Source organism: Muntiacus reevesi, chromosome 9 (genome assembly GCF_963930625.1).
Source record: "Muntiacus reevesi chromosome 9, mMunRee1.1, whole genome shotgun sequence".
Taxonomy (NCBI): Eukaryota; Metazoa; Chordata; class Mammalia; order Artiodactyla; family Cervidae; genus Muntiacus; species Muntiacus reevesi.
This window is the reverse complement of record NC_089257.1, coordinates 83,902,704-83,919,530: the sequence shown is the minus strand read 5'-3', so window position 1 is coordinate 83,919,530 and position 16,827 is coordinate 83,902,704. Positions and strand designations below refer to the sequence as shown.

Below are 16,827 nucleotides of genomic sequence, written 5' to 3'. Positions count from 1 at the left end.
AAGAATACTGGAGTGGGTTACCATGACCTCCTACAGGGGATCTTCCCAACCTAGGGATTGAACCTGCATCTCTTAAATCTCCTGCATTGAAAGGCATGTTCTTTACCATTAGCTCCAAGCTTGGCTTTATTTCTAGGCTCCCTACTCTGTTTTACTGGTCTATGGGTTTGTTTTTATGCCAGTATCATACTCTTTTGATTACTGTAGGCTTGCAATATAACTTGAAATCAGGATGCGATGCCCCCAATTCTCATCTTCATTCTCAAGATGGCTTTAGCAAATTAAGGGTTTGGGTTTCATTTTCTTTTATTTTGTTTTTCTGGTTCCATACAAATTTTAGAATTTTTTTCTATTTCTATGAAAAATGCCACAGGAATTTTGATAGAGATTGCATTGAATCTATATGTGCCTTTGGGTGGTATGAACATTTTAACAATATTAATTCTTCCAATTCATGTACACAAGTATATTTTCATTTATTTTTTTTTTCCTTCAATGATCAACTGATCTTAGACAAGGGTTCCAAGGTCATCAACAGGGAAAGAATAGTCTCTTCAACAAATATCCAGTTGTCCCTGTTCAAAAATGCAAAAGAATGGAGTTGGACCCTCATCTCATATCATATAGAAACATTAATTCAAAATGGATTAACAATTTAAATATAAAAGCCAAACAATAAAACTCTTAAAACAGGAATATATCTTATGACCCTGAATTTGGCAATGGATTCTTTTAAGACCAAAATCATGAGCAACCAAAGAAAAACCAGAGAAATTAAACTTCATCAAAATTAAAAACCAGGGGAGTTCCCTGGTGGTCCAGTGGTTAAGAATCCGCCTTCCAATGCAGAGGATGCCAGTTTGATCCCTCATCTGGGAAATAAGACCCACATGCTGAAGGGCAGCTAAGCCCACACACCACAGCTATTGAGCCCATGCTCCACAAGAGAAACCTGCATACCACAACAAAGAGCCCTCACATTGCAATGAAGACCCAGGGCAGTCAAATAAATAAAAATCAATTCAAAATATATCACTGAATTAAATATAAAACATCAAAAAATAAAAACCAAACTTTTGCACAAAGGACATAAGCAAGAAAGTAAAAAAACCTACAGAAAACAAGAAAATATTTGCAGTCATAGTTCTAAAAAGTGTCTAGTATACAGAATATATTATATAAAGAACTCCTCAACGAAAAGACAAGCAACCCAACTGCAAAGTGGACAAAGAGCTTGAATAGGCATTTCTCCAAAAATATACATTAGCCATTAGGAAAATGCAAATGAAAATCATAATACGAACCAATTCCACATCCATGAGGACAGCTATAAAAAAGAGAGAGAAAGAAAACAGAAAATACCAAGTGTTGCAGGGAATGTAGAGAAATGGGATCTCTCGTGTATTGCTTGCTTGTAGGAATATAAAATGAATGGTGCAGCTGCTGTTAAAAATAGTCTGGCAATTCCTAAATAAGTTAAACCTATTCCAGGTACATAACCAAAAGACCTGAAAACCGGTATCCAAACAAATACTTGTAAAAGAACATTCATAGCAGTACTACTCACAGTAACCAAAAAGTAGAAAGTACCCCAAGTACACCATTAGCTGTATGGATAATATGTTCAATGTAGTATTACTCATCCATTAAAAGGAATGAAGTACTGATACACGCTATAATGTGATGAACCTCAAAAACACTATGCTAAGTGAAGGAAGCCAGGCACAAAAAGCCACATATTGACTCTATTTATATGAGATATCCAAAATAGATAAACCCAGAGACAAAAAGCAAATTGTTTGCCAGGACAATGGGGAAGAGGGTATGGAGACTGACCGCTTCAAGAGGACAAGAGTCTCTTTTGGCTTTAGTCATCTGCATAAGTGGCAACCCCCTTCTCCATTTTTTGGCACAAATACTATTTTTTTTTATTATTTATGGTGTTTATGAATTGACTTCAAGTCCAATCAACCAGCCTTCCCAAACTTCTTTAAATTCAATTCTGCCTCTACATTATTCTTTCAGTTCAGTTCAGTTCAGTCACTCAGTTATGTCCAACTCTTTGTGACCCCATGGACTCTTTCCGACTCCACAGCACACCAGGCCTCCCTGTCCATCACCAACTCACAGAGTCCACCCAAACCCATGTAAAGTGAGTGGGTGATGCCATCCAGCCATCTCATCCTCTGTCGTCCCCTTCTCCTCCTGCCCTCAATCTTTCCCAGCATCAGGGTCTTTTCAAATGAGTCGGCTCTTTGCATGAGGTGGCCAAAGTATTGGAGTTTCAGCTTCAACATTTGTCCTTCCAATGAACACCCAGGACTGATCTCCTTTAGGATGGCACTCTCTTGCTTTTTTGATGATCCAGCGAATGTTGGCAATTTGATCTCTGGTTCCTCTACCATTTCTAAAACCAGCTTGAACATCTGGAAATTCTCAGTTCACATATTGCTGAAGCCTGGCTTGGAGAATATTGAGCATTACTTTACTAGTGTGTGAGAAGAGTGCAATTGTGCAGTAGTTTGGTCATTCTTTGCCATTGCCTTTCTTTGGGATTGGTATGAAAACTGTCCTTTTCCAGTCCTGTGGCCACTGCTGAGTTTTCCAAATTTGCTGACATATTGAGTGCAGCACATTTACAGCATCATCTTTTAGGATTTGAAAGAGCACAACTGGAATTCCATTGCCTCCAATAACTTTGTTCGTAGTGATAGTTCCTAAGGCCCACTTGACTTCACATTCCAGGATGTCTGGCTCTAGGTGAGTAATCACACCATCGTGATTATCTGGGTTGTGAAGATTTTTTTTGTACAGTTCTGTGTATTCTTGCCACTTCTTCTTGATATCTTCTGCTTCTGTTAGGTCCATACCATTTCTGTCCTTTATTGTGCCCATCTTTGTATGAAATGTTCCCTTGGTATCTCTAATTTTCTTGAAGAGATCACTAGTTTTTCCTAATCTATTGTTTTCCTCTATTTCTTCACATTGGTCACTGAGGAAGGCTTTCTTATCTCTCCTGGCTATTCTTTGGAACTCTGCATTCAAATGGGAATATCTTTCCTTTTCTCCTTTGCTTTTTGCTTCTCTTCTTTTCACAGCTATGTGTAAGGCCTCCTCAGAGAGCCATTTTGCCTTTTTGCATTTCTTTTTCTTTGGGATGGTCTTGATCCCTGTCTCCTGTACAATGTCACGAATCTCCATCCATAGTTCATCAGGCTCTCTGTCCGTCAGATCTACTCCCTTAAACCTCCTTCTCACTTCCACTGTATAATCATAATGGATTTGATTTAGGTCATACCTGATTGGTCTAGTGGTTTCCCCCACTTTATTCAATTGAAGTCTTAATTTGGCAATAAGGAGTTCATGATATGAACCTCAGTCAGCTCCTGGTCTTGCTTTCGCTGACTGTATAGAGCTTCTCCATCTTTGGCTACAAAGAATAAAATCAATCTGATTTTGGTGTTGACCATCTGATGATGTCCATGTGTAGAGTTCTCCTCTTGGAAGAGGTTGTTTGCTATGACCAGTGTGTTCTCTTGGCCTTTGCCCTGCTTCATTCTGTACTCCAAGGCCCAATTTACCTGTTACTCCAAGTGTTTCTTGACTTCCTGCTTTTGCATTCCAGTCCTCTATGATGAAAAGGACATCTTTTTTGGATATTAGTTCTAAAAGGTCTTGTAGATTTTCATAGAACCGTTCAACTTCAGCTTCTTCAGCATTACTGGCTGGGGCATAGACTTGGATTACCGTGATATTGAATGGTTTGCCTTGGAAACAGACGTTAGTCTTTATAAAGCTATAATTATATAACTCCTCTGCTGAAAAACCAATAGCTCTTCATCACCTTTAGAATGATCTCTAGACAGGAAAGCTCAAATCGGGTACCCATCCTAACTTCTTAATCTTCTTTCTCGTTATTTATTTTCACTGACCCTATAACTACTGACTTTTTCCCAAAAAACACTTCATGCATTTTTATCTTTCTTCAGATTTTTCCCTCTGCCTGGAAAATACTTCCCAACACCTCTGTTGTCCAATTTTATATATTTTAATCCCATCTAATGCTCAACACCCAATTGATTACTACCCTAGTTAAGATTCTTTTTAAAAATCCCCAGAGCACTTTATCTGAACCTCTCTTATAGCAATTATTTTCTACTTTGAATTAAAAGGTATTTCTCAGGGCCTCAGGGCCCCTGTCTTGTTCCTTTGTACTTCTGTGCTTTACATATACTGAACCTGTCACCAGTCTCCATGCCTGTTCCCAGGCTTCTTCGCCTTTGGCATCTGCATATATCCTAATTATTCCAAATTACATTGCTCTACAAATTACCTTCACAATCACAATAGCTTCAAAATGAATAAGCTTCCTCAAGAGACAGTGAGTTCTGGTGGAAAGAGACTGTACATGTAATCACCTGAAATACTATAGAGATTACATATAACAGATACTGAAAGTGAAAGTCTTTAGGCGCTCAGCTGTGTTTGACTCTTTGCAACCACATGAACTGTAGCCCACCAGGCTCCTCTGTCCATGGAATTCTCCAGGCAAGAATACTGGAGTGGGTAGCCATTTCCTTGTCCAGGGGATCGTCCCAACCCAGGGACCGAACCTGGGTCTCTGGCATTGCAGGGAGACTCTTCACAGTCTGAGCCACCAGGGAAGTCCCAAATACCAGATAAGGACAGAGAAAATCTTTAGTTTCCTTGTAACTTTGAAACCAAGATTATGATTTCTGTTTTCATAGAAAAATCATGGAGTATATACTTATGGACATGCATAAATGCACAAGCACACACATTAAATACAAATTTAAAGGTGATTAACCCTGTGAAGAATGGCACCCCACTCCAGTACTCTTGCCTGGCAAATCTAATGGATGGAGGAGCCTGGTGGGCTGCAGTCCATGGGGTCGCGAAGAGTCGAACATGACTGAGCAACTTCACTTTCACTTTTCACTTTCATGCATTGGAGAAGAAAATGGCAGCCCACTCCAGTGTTCTTGTCTGGAGAATCCCAGGGACGGGGGATCCTGGTGGGCTGCCATCTATGGGGTAGCACAGAGTCGGACACAACTGAAGTGCCTTAGCAGCAGCCCTGTGAAAAAGGTTGAAAGTAGCAGTAGGGAGAAATTAAGGAGGACTTGCACATTTTACTTTATATACTTTCAATTTTTTAGAAGTACCCATTCAAGTATTGATGCGTTTGAACTATGGTGTTGGAGAAGACTCTTGAGAGTCTCTTGGACTGCAAGGAGATCCAACCAGTCTATCCTAAAGGAGATCAGTCCTGGGTGCTCATTGGAAGGACTGACGCTGAAGCTAAAACTCCAGTACTTTGGCCACGTGATGTGAAGAGCTGACTCATTGGTAAAGACCCTGATGCTGGGAGGGATTGGGGGCAAGAGGGGAAGGGGACCACAGAGGATGAGATGGTTGGATGGCCTCACCGACTCAATGGACATGGGTTTGAGTAAGCTCCGGGAGTTGGTGATGGACAGGGAGGCCTGGCGTGCTGTGATTCATGCAGTCACAAAGAGTCGGACACAACTGAGCGACTGATCTGAACTGAACTGATTCAAGTATCTCTAATTCTCTTGAAGAGTTCTCTAGTTTTTTCCATTCTGTTGTTTTTCTCTATTTCTTTGTATTGATAACTGAGGAAAGTTTTCTCATCTCTCCTTGCTATTCTTTGGAACGCTGAAAGCAGATGGGTATATCTTTCCTTTTCTCCTTTGCCTTTAGCATCTCTTCTTTTCACAGCTATTTGTAAGGCCTCCTCAGACAACCATTTTGCCTTTCTTCATTTCTTTTTCTTGGGGATGCTCTTGATCACTACCTCCTGTACAATGTTACGAACCTCCGTCCATAGTTCTTCAGGTACTCTGTCTATCAGATCTAATCCCTTGAATCTATTTGTCACTTCAACTATATAATCTTAAGAGATTTGACTTAGGTCATACCTGAATGGCCTAGTAGTTTTCCCAACTTTCTTCAATTTAAGTCTGAATTGGTATAAGGAGTTCATGATCTGAGCCACAGTCAGCTCTAGGTCTTGTTTTTGCTGACTGTATAGAGCTTCTCCATCTTCAACTGCAAAGAATATAATCAATCTGATTTCGGTATTGACCACAGGTGATGTCCCTGTGTAGAGTTGTCTTTTGTGTTGTTGGAAGAGGTTTTTGCAATGGCCAGTGTGTTCTCTTGGCACAACTCTGTTAGCCTTTGACCTTCTTCATTTTGTACTCCAAGGCCACATTTGCGTGTTACTCAGGGCATCTCTTGACTTCCTACTTTTGCATTCCAGTCCCCTACGATGAAAAGGACATCTTTTTTTGGGTGTTTGTTCTAGATCTTATAGGTCTTCCTAGAACTGTTCAACTTCAGCTTCTTCAGCATTACTGGATGGGGCATAGACTTGGATTACTGTGATACTGAATGGTTTGCCTTGGAAACGAAGAGAGATCATTCTGTCGTTGTTGAGATTGCACCCAAGTACTGCACTTTTGTTGACTAGGATGGCTACTCCATTTCTTCTGATTCTTGCTCACAGTGGTAAGTATAACAGTCATCTGAATGAAATTCACCCATTCCAGTCCATTTTAGTTCACTGATTCCTAAAACTCTTTGTTCACTTTTGCCATCTCATGTTTGACCAGATTCAAATTACCTTTATTCCATCTTCCTACGCAATATTGTTTACAGCATCAGACTTTATTTTCAGCAACAGTCACATCTACAACTGGGTCTGTTTTCTCTTTGGCTCTGTCTCTTCATTCTTCCTGGAGTTATTTCTCCACTGATATCCAGTAGCATATCAGGCACCTACCGACCTGGGGAGTTCATCTTTCAGTGTCATATCCTTTTGCCTTTTCAAACAGTTCCTGGGGTTCTCAAGGCAAGAATCCTGAAGTGGTTTGCCATTTCCTTCTCCAGTGGACCACATTTTGTTAGAACTCTCCACCATTACCGGTCCAATTAAAATGGCACGTAAATTAAAGTGACATCTTTATTACTCATAAAGGGTTTCATGACATTTAGGTGTAGATTTCCTCATGCTGAATCCCAGAATAAAACTTCTACTTAGTCACTGGAAATGCTGAAAAGCCAAGGCAGGCTCCTTGATGCCAAAGTTACAAAATCTGACTGGCTCCCAAAAAGAAGTGGGAAGATGAGACAGAGCTGCTAGGCAGCCCCACTTTTCTCTCCCAAAGGCACCAAGAAAAAAGGTGCAGTTGGAAAAAGAACTCCTTGCATACCAAAGAAACTTCAAAAGAGAAGACTAAATACTCTGTCTTAATACAACTCTTTCAAGGATTAATTGTTGTGGAGAATAAGACTTCATAGTTACCATACACCAGTGATTTTTAAATCACAGTCCATTGGATCTCTCAGTGTTCCCGAGACCCTTTGGGGGTTCTGGAAATTAAAAATGGCACTAAGATGTTATTTACCACTCTCACTGATGGTACAGTTGACCTTAGCATGAATTAGGGTTGTACCAGCCATGTCCATTATTGCCACAGACTCACAGTATAAAAAATTGCCACTTGCACATTAGTTTTTTTTTTTTTTAATTTTATTTACTTTTTATTTTTGGCTGTGCTAGGTCTCTGTTGCTGATCAAGAACTTTCTTTTGTTGCCACAAGTGAGGGCTACTCTCTAGTTTCAGTACAATAGACTTCTCATTGCAGTGACTTCTCTTGTGTGGAACACAGGCTGTAGATTTCCGCTGGCCTCAGTAGTTGAGGTTTGTGGCTCTAGAGCAGAGATTCAGTAGTTGTGGCTCACGGGCTAAACTGCCTTGTGGCATGTAGGATCTTCCCAGACTAGGGATCGAACCAGTGTCCCCTGCATTGGCAGAAGATTCTTAACCACTGGACCACCAGAGAAGTCCAAGAATGCTTTTGATGAAGTAGTATAATTGTTAGGTCTGATTCTTGAGCAGACATCATTTCAGTACTGACACAATGGGAAAACACAAAGTCCTCACGCTGCATCAGTCAGTCAGTTCGGTCACTCAGTCGTGTCCAACTCTTTGCGACCCCATGAATCGCAGCATGCCAGGCCTCCCTGTCCATCACCAACTCCCGGAGTTTATTCAAACTCATGTCCATTGAGTTGGTGATGCCATCCAGCCATCTCATCCTCTGTTGGCCCCTTCTCCTCCTGCCCCTAATCCCTCCCAGCATCAGGGTCTTTTCCAATGAGTCAACTCTTCGCATGAGGTGGCCAAAGTATTGGAGTTTCAGCTTCAACATCAGTCCTTCCAGTGAACACCAAGGACTGATCTCCTTTAGGATAGACTGGTTGGATCTCCTTGCACTCCAAGGGACTCTCAAGTGTCTTCTACAACACCACAGTTCAAAAGCATCAATTTTTCAGCGTTCAACTTTCTTCACAGTCCAACTCTCACATCCATACATGACCACTGGTCACGCTGCATACAAAAGTACAATATGTGTCTCAAGGAAAGCACCTGTGCGATTGAACAGCAAGCTGAACTAGCTGGTTTTTTCCATGGGATAGCATTTTTACTTACAAGAATGACTGGAAAACAACATTGACAGTGTAAGTATTTGGCAGTCATTCTCTTGAACTGAGTCTGAGAAAACAACTGATAGTGTTGTAGCTAAATGATAAGAATCTAGCTTTTAAGCAAAAATTAAAAGCTTGGAAAACTTGTAACTATCTCTATGAGCTTGAAAGCTTCCCAATACTTAGACTTGCCCTGACACTGACCACAAATGTCGTGGTACTGGTGAGATTAACAAACATGATTTGAAGACTGCATAAATGAAATGTGTCAACATTTGTGAGATCTACATAATTGAGTAAACAAACATTTTCCAAACAACCAAGGCAAGATGGTACATGATGGTAAAAGATCCATTCAAAGTGCAAGAGTCATCAATGGACCTTATATGAGAGAAAACAAAAAGCCCACTGGACATTAAAAAGATTAGTGGTTGCCAGGGGTTAGCTCAGATGGATAGTTGAAGAGATGGAGCAGAGAGACTTTAGGACAGTGAAGCTATTCTGAATGATACTACAGTGCTGGACACATGTCATTGTTCATCTGTCCAAACCACAGAATGTGTAGCACCACAAGTGACCTCTAAGGTAAACCATGGTCTTTAGGAGATAATGCTGTGTCAATGTAGGTTCATCAACTGTAACAAATGTGCTCTTCTAGTGAGGGGCACTGATTAGTGAGGGAGACTGTTCACGTACATGTAGGGACGGAGTATATGGGAAGCCTCTGCATTTTCTGCTCAATTTTGCTGTGAAACTAAAATTGTTCTAAAATATAAAATGCACAAATACATTTTTAAGTAAATTTACCTAAATTTTTTTTAAATTTAAAAGATTATTAATATGATTTTAGATTCTATACTCTAGCTATCTTTAAGAAACTACCAGTTTCCAAATTTTGGTGTGGCATGAAATAAAATTCAAAATTACCTGAAAAATTCTTGCTTTCCCATACACTCTCAGAAGCTGAATTTTCTTCACATCTTTTAATCAAGACAACTTCTTACAAGAGTAGATGCAGAACAGATACAAGAATCCAACTGCCTTCTGTAAAGCCAGACATCAAAGAATTTTGCTAAAATGTAAAACAATGCTCTTCTTCTTACTAAATTTTTAAAATAGTAATTTTTCACAAGTGCTACATTGATATGTAATGTGGATTGCTTCATTCCTAAAAAATTCAATGTGTTTATTTTCAAATGAATTAGCTACTTTAAAATTTTGTTTTTGTTTCTACAATCCACAAATACACAAACTCTTTGAGGTCCTCAAGTTTTAGGATTGTAAAAGGGGCTCTGAGACCAAAGTGTTTAAGAACTGCTATTATGCACTAATATATATTAGTGACATATATACTAATATATATTAGTGACAGTATACTGTCACCCTGCTTATTTAACTTATATGCAGAGTACATCATGTGAAATGCCAGAATGGATGAAGCACAAGCTGAAATCAAGATTGCTGGAAGAAATGCCAGTAACCTCAGATATGCAGATGACACCACCATTATGGCAGAAAGTGAAGAAGAACTAAAGAGCCTCTTGATGAAAGTGAAAAAGGAGAGTGAAAAAGCTGGCTTAAAACTCAACATTCAGAAAACTAAGATCATGGCATCTGATCCCATTGCTTCATGGCAAATAGATGGGGAACAATACCAACAGTGACAGACTTTATTTTGGGGGGCTCCAAAATCACTGCAGATGGTGACTGCAGCCATGAAATTAAAAGATGCTTGCTCCTTGGAAGGAAAGCTGTGACCAACCTAGATAGCATATTAAAAAGCAGAGGCATTACTTTGCCAACAAAGGTCCATCTAGTCAAAGCTATGGTTTTTCAGTAGCCACATATGGATGTGAGAGTTGGACTGTAAAGAAAGCTGAGTGCTGAAGAATTGATGCTTTTGAACTGTGGTATTGGAGAAGACTCTTGAGAGTCCCCTGGACTGAAAGAAGATCAAACCAGTCAATCCTAAGGGAAATCAGTCCTGAACATTTATTGGAAGGACTGATGCTGAAGCTGAAGCTCCAATACTGTGGCCACCTGATGTGAAGAGCTGACTCCTTGGAAAAGACCCTGATGCTGGGAAAGATTGAAGGCAGGAGGAGAAGGGGACGACAGAGAATGAGATGGTTGGACGGCATCACCAACTCAATGGACTTGAGTCTGAGCAAGCTCCGGGAGTTGGTGATGGACAGGGAAGCCTGGCGTGCTGTAGTCCATGGGGTCACAAAGAGCTGGACACGACTGCGCGACCGAACTGAACTGAACTATGCACTAATAGGTTTATTTTATACATAGTAAGGGATACTGGTTGAAATGTTACACTCGTATAGAATATAAGTGCTGACAGCCAGATGTCCTTTGACTTACAGAATGGCAGTCATTAAGTAAAAGATGTCCTGAGTTGCAAGTGTGGAGCAGAAGAGAGAACTTCCTTGGCTGCAGGACTTCTGCTCTCTTCAGAGAGAATGTGGGAAGATACCAGGCAGAAGCAAGAGGCCTAGCTTCCCAGGTGGTTCAGACGCCACACAATTCTCCCCATTTATGTTGAAAAGTAAAGAGATCGAACCCGTTATTTCTACTCTAAAAAATGAAGTATGGTTTAACAAAAGATGAAAAATTTTAAAGGTAAATAAATGTATTACAGTCTCTCCCACCTGAACCATAGACCACCGCTGTCCACCACGTATTTGCTTTGGCAATCTGGAGACTCAGAATGGCGGCAGCGGAGGAGGATGGGCACCTCATTTCTCGCCAAAAACACATCAAGAATACATCAGCACTTCATTGTGGTTTTGAGGTACCATTACACGCCAGTCAGGATGGCTGCTATCCAAAAGTCTACAAGCAATAAATGCTAGAGAAGGTGTGGAGAAAACGGAACCCTCTTACACTGTTGATGGGAATGCAAACTACTACAGCCACTATGGAGAACAGTGTGGAGATTCCTTAAAAAATTGGAAATAGAACTGCCATATGACCCAACAATCCCACTCCTGGGCATACACACTGAGGAAACCAGATCTGAAAGAGAAACGTGCACCCCAATGTTATCGCAGCACTGTTTATAATAGCCAGGACATGGAAGCAACCTAGATGCCCATCAGCAGACGAATAAATAAGGAAGCTGTGATACATATACACAATGGACTATTACTCAGCCATTAAAAAGAATTCACTTGAATCAGTTCTAATGAGATGGATGAAACTGGAGCCCATTATACAGAGTGAAGTAAGCCAGAAAGATAAAGACCATTACAGTGTACCCTATATGCAAGACAGCAAAAGAGACACAGACATATAGAACAGACTTTTGGACTCTATGGGAGAAAGCGAGGGTGGGATGATCTGAGAGAATAGCATTGAAACATATATATTATCAAGTGTGAAACAGATCGCCAGTCCAGGTTGGATGCATGAGACAGGTGCTCAGGGCTGGTGCACTGGGAAGACCCAGAGGGATGGGATGGGGAGGGAGGCGGGAGGGAGGATTGGGATGGGGAACACATGTAGATCCATGGCTGATTCATGTCAATGTATGGCAAAAACCACTTCAATATTGTAAAGTAATTAGCCTCCAACTAATAAAAATAAATGAAAAAAAATAAATTTAAAAATTTTAAAAATAAAAAAAGAATACATCGGCAAATGGAACAATCCTCGCAGAGCACTGCTGAACACTAGCCGAGGACCTCGGACACCTACGATAAGAAGGATCCCCGTGCAATCATAACCGGAGAGGGTGAAAGAAAGGGGAAAGGGGGGGGGGTGCGGGGCTGAAGACAAGCAGGTGTGCCGGCGTCCGAGGAAGCCCGCCCACTCGGGAAGATCAGCTGGGACAGGAGACAAAGAGGGTTCCGTGAGCGCGGCCACCGGCCAGCAGAGTGAGAGCCACACGGACGGTCTGTACCACGGCCCTGCACACCCCAGCCTGAGCATGTGTCGCTGGTGCAGACGGAGTCTCCAGAATGGAGCAGGGGACTTGAAGCGCAGACTCGGGACGGGAACTGCTGTTGGCCATGAGGAGGCAGCCTGAGGGGATGGGAGTCAGGGGGTCTGCAACCAGGGGTGGCCGTGGAGGAAGAGCAGCCTCCATCGCAATGACGCACATTGTCAGCGATGCACAAAGGGCCGGCTGCTGTGGCAGCGCCCCCCACACCCTGGCCCCTGCCTCCATGGGCACCGACGTGGGCTCGCACCCCCAGCCATCACCTCCTATGACCTCACCCCGGCCCCGGCAGCCTGGCCATCCTGATCCCTGCTCAGCCCCTCCCACCTGACCGGCTCTCACGGTCCAGCAGTCCTGGGAGCAGATGCCAGCGGGTGGCCCATGGAGGAGGGGCTAAGACCACAGTTGAGCTCCCAGGACCATGTGACTGAAGAAGAAGAGCTGAACTCTTTCCACAGCTATGCAAACCATGGAGTGAGACCTCTACTGAAGGCTTCCTAAATTCAGCACCTGTGGAACATCTGGACAGCTGCTCCTGCAGCTGAGACGGGTCTCTCTTGGGCAGCTGTGAGTTTTTGGGACACGTACATGCAGGGTTTGGGCCAGGCCAGAGTCTGAGCTGCTCTCACAGCTGGGAGAGCTGCGTGAATGAGGCGATCCTGGGGACTGACCTCTGTGGATCTGCACCCGCGGCCTGCTGAAAACAACGCCTGAGAGGCACCAGGGCCGACTGACGGCATGCCCACAAGTGAAGATGGGACTGAGAGCAGCGCAGTTTCAGAGCCCAGACAACGGGCGAAGGGCGACACAACACAGAAGCCAGAGCACTCTGTGGCTTCTTTCCCAGTGTGAGTGTGCCAGTCCCAGCTACCTCACACTGCAGATCAGAATCTCAGCTAAGAAAGAGGCCCGGGACTCTGCTCCAAAAACTAGGCGGCAGATCCCACCCCTGACAGGTACTGATGACCACAGAGCAAAGGGGAGGCCACGCTCAGCATCTAGTGCAGGCTCTGGTCACAGCAGGTACACCCTCCATCAAGGGGATAATGAGACCCGGGGACTCTGCTCCAAAAATTAGGCGGCAGACCCCACCCCTGACAGGCACTGATGACCAAAGAGCAAAGGGGAGGCCACGCTCAGCATCTAGTGCAGGCTCTGGTCACAGCAGTTACACCCTCCATCAAGGGGATAATCACCCGGGGACTCTGCTCCAAAAACTAGGCGGTAGACCCCATCTCTGACAGGCACTGACAACCACAGAGCAAAGGGGAGGGAGGCCACGCTCAGCATCTAGTGCAGGCTCTGGTCACAGCAGGTACACCCTCCATCAAGGGGATAATGACCCGAGGACACTGAACAAAGAAGTAGCAGTCATGCATACTAAAACCAGCCCTCACACCAAAAAGTAAAAACAAATAAAATTAAGCCCGCACAGGCTACACAGGGATATTTCCTCTTAAAAACAGGCCCCCAATATAGCCTGAGGGTCAGACATTGGAAGGAAGAACCCTCAGGGTATTTAGCCTTGAAGGTCAGTGTGGCTTGAGTGCAGAACTCCACAGGGCTGGGAGAAGGACTCCACTCTTCAAGGGCAAACAAAGTCTCCATGCACTGGGACCCAGCACAAAACAATACCTCCATAGGAACCTCGTCTAGACCTACTGACGGGTCTTGGGTTTCCTGGGGAGGAGGAGTTGACTGTAGCGCCACATGGGAGCAAGAACACTGGGAGCAGAGGCCTCAGGGAATATTAATTTGTATGAGCTTGGCAACACCAAGACCCAGCCCCATCCAACAGCCCGCAGGCTCTGGTGCTAGAACAATTCAGGCCACACATCAAGAGAGAAACACAGCCCCACCCATCAGCAGACAGGCTGCCTAAAGTTGTACCAAGCTCATAATCACCCCAAAACACACCCCCTGACACAGCCCTGGCCACCTGAGGGACAAGACGCAACTCCACCCACCAGAGGGCAGGCACCAGTCCCTTCCATCAGGAAGTTTGCACAGCCTCTGGATCAACCTCAACCACCAGGGGACAGACACTAGAAGCAAGAGGAACTACAATCCTGCAGTCTACAGAAAGGAGACCACAAATATCCTAAGACAAAATGAGAGGACTAGAAAATCTGTTGCAGATGAAGGTGCAAGATAAAATCATGTAATAACACCTAAATGAAGAGGAGACAGGCAATCTACCTAAAATAGAATTAGAGTAATGATAGTAAAGGTGATTCAAAATCTTGGAAAAGGAATGGAGGCAGACCAAAAAGATAAAAGAAATGTTTAAGAAAGAGATAAAAGATTTAAAAAACAGAGATGAACAACACAATAATTGCAATGAAAAAAATACAGTAGAAGGAATCAATAGCAGAATAACTGAAGCAGAAGAACAAATGAGTGAGCTAGAAGACAGAGTGGTAAAAATCACTGCCATAGAACAGAACAAAGAAAAAATGAAATGAGGAAAATCTCAGAGACCTCTGGGATAGCATTACACATACCAACATTCACATTATAGGGGGTCCCAGAAGAAGAGAAAGGGCCTGAGAAAACACTTGAAGAGACTATAGTTGAAACCTTTCCTAACAGGGGAAAGAAAACAATCACCCAAGTCCAGGAAGCACAGAGGTTCTACACAGTGGGGGTCCCCAACCTCGGGGATCTAACGCCTGATGATTTGAGGCAGAACTGATGTGGTATTAATAGAAATAAGGTGCACAATAAATGTAATGTGCTTGAATCACCTGGAAATCACCCCCCACCCCCCAGGCCACGGAAAAATTGTCTCCCATGAAACCAGTTGCTGGTGCCAAACCTCTTTGGCATACAAACACTGCCATACAAAATAAACCCAAGGGCGAATGTGTCAAGACACGTATCTATGGCACTTGCATTTCACTAAACCTAAATTTCCACATTTACAATAAAGGGATAACAAGTGTCTTAAGATGTTAAACAAGGCAATAAATAAAGCTAAAAAAGCATCTGATATCTTATCTGTTTGCTCAACATAACGAGTCCTATAATGATACTGATTTATCATTAGAAGGGAACGAGGGACTTATCCAGACAGGGTAAAGCCTACTCTCTGGTCTAGGTACCTGTGAGGATTCAGCCAAGTGATAATATAGTAATTAATTACCACTTATACTTTACGCAGTATTTTTACTAAACAAGAAAACATGCAAGTTTTTCTATGTTAAAATGGACTGACTGAATGCCAAATAAGATAAACTCTTAAAGAGAACTCAGAAAGTTAATTTTCATGCCGGACAGCAGCACCTGAAATTTTCAAGAATACTGATACAGCTTAATAGGACAATTGCCTAAAAAGCATAAGCTAAGGAGTCAGACAGACCCATATTCAAATTTTACTTTACAGTCATTGAAAGGTATATGGTCTGGCCCTCAAGATGGCTGCTTTCTTGCTCTCTATACATGCCCAGTTTGACCAGGGCCTGCTTCACCTCCACCCTTTTCACCTAACCTTACATACTTGCACTATGCCCCAGCTAATGACTGTTCCAACTTTATACATAGGACATCTCCACTAAGATAGCTTATCAGCTATCAAGCGGCAGTGACGGGCATGTCCCTCTCTTGGTTTCCCTGGTAACCAGAGAGCTAACCAGACTTCAATTCCCCCTATAACTGGTAACTGCTGCCGTGTCTTTCCCCCTTCTGCCAAACACGTGGGGTGTCACTCCAGGTCCTTTCTTCAGACATGTAATATCCCCCTATCTATTAAACCACTGATGTCTGTCACTGAAGTGAAGTGAAAGTCGCTCAGTCGTGTCCGACTCTTTGCAGCCACATGGACTATAGTCCTTGGAATTCTCCAAGCCAGAATACTGGAGTAGCCATTCCCTTCTCCAGGGGATCTTCCCGAACTCAGGTCTCCTGCACTGCAGGCAGATTCTTTGCCCTCTGAGCCACCAGGAAAGTCCCCTCTGTCACTGACTAGGGCTCTTTGTTCAGTCTTGGTCTCCAGGAGGGGCAATTACAAGGCTTGTAGGCCTGCAGGGTACAGCCAAACAAGAGAGCTAACGTGCTTTAAGGTATTTAGCACCCTGAATTAGTTTGCTAGGGCTGCCACAACAAAGTATCGAGACTGGGTGGCTTAAACCACAGAAATTTATTTTTTCACAGTCCTGGTGTCTGGAAGCCCGAGATCAAGATGCTGGAAGATGTGGTTGCTTTTGAAGCTTTTTTACCTTGGCTTGTTGACAACCATCTTCCTCGAGTATCTTCACATGGTCTACTGCCTGGGTGTCTGTGTCTTAATCTCTTAGAAGACCAGTCATACAGGCCTGGATTAGGGTCCATATCATCTCAT

General features: G+C 43.0%; 1 protein-coding gene across 2 annotated transcripts in view; it reads right to left on the bottom strand.

The window, feature by feature from the left end:
- Positions 1-438: 438 nt before the first annotated feature.
- The window catches only part of BIRC2 (baculoviral IAP repeat containing 2), a 41,882-nt gene continuing 25,493 nt past the window's right edge, over positions 439-16,827 (bottom strand). The window contains exon 10 of one of the 2 annotated variants that reach the window (XM_065944464.1): positions 439-575. In XM_065944464.1, coding sequence (XP_065800536.1) covers positions 532-575 — 44 coding nt within the window. In that variant the 3' untranslated portion in view covers positions 439-531. Of the gene's footprint in view, positions 576-9,524; positions 9,584-16,827 lie in introns of those variants that run through there. The other variant, XM_065944465.1, reaches the window with a different exon arrangement.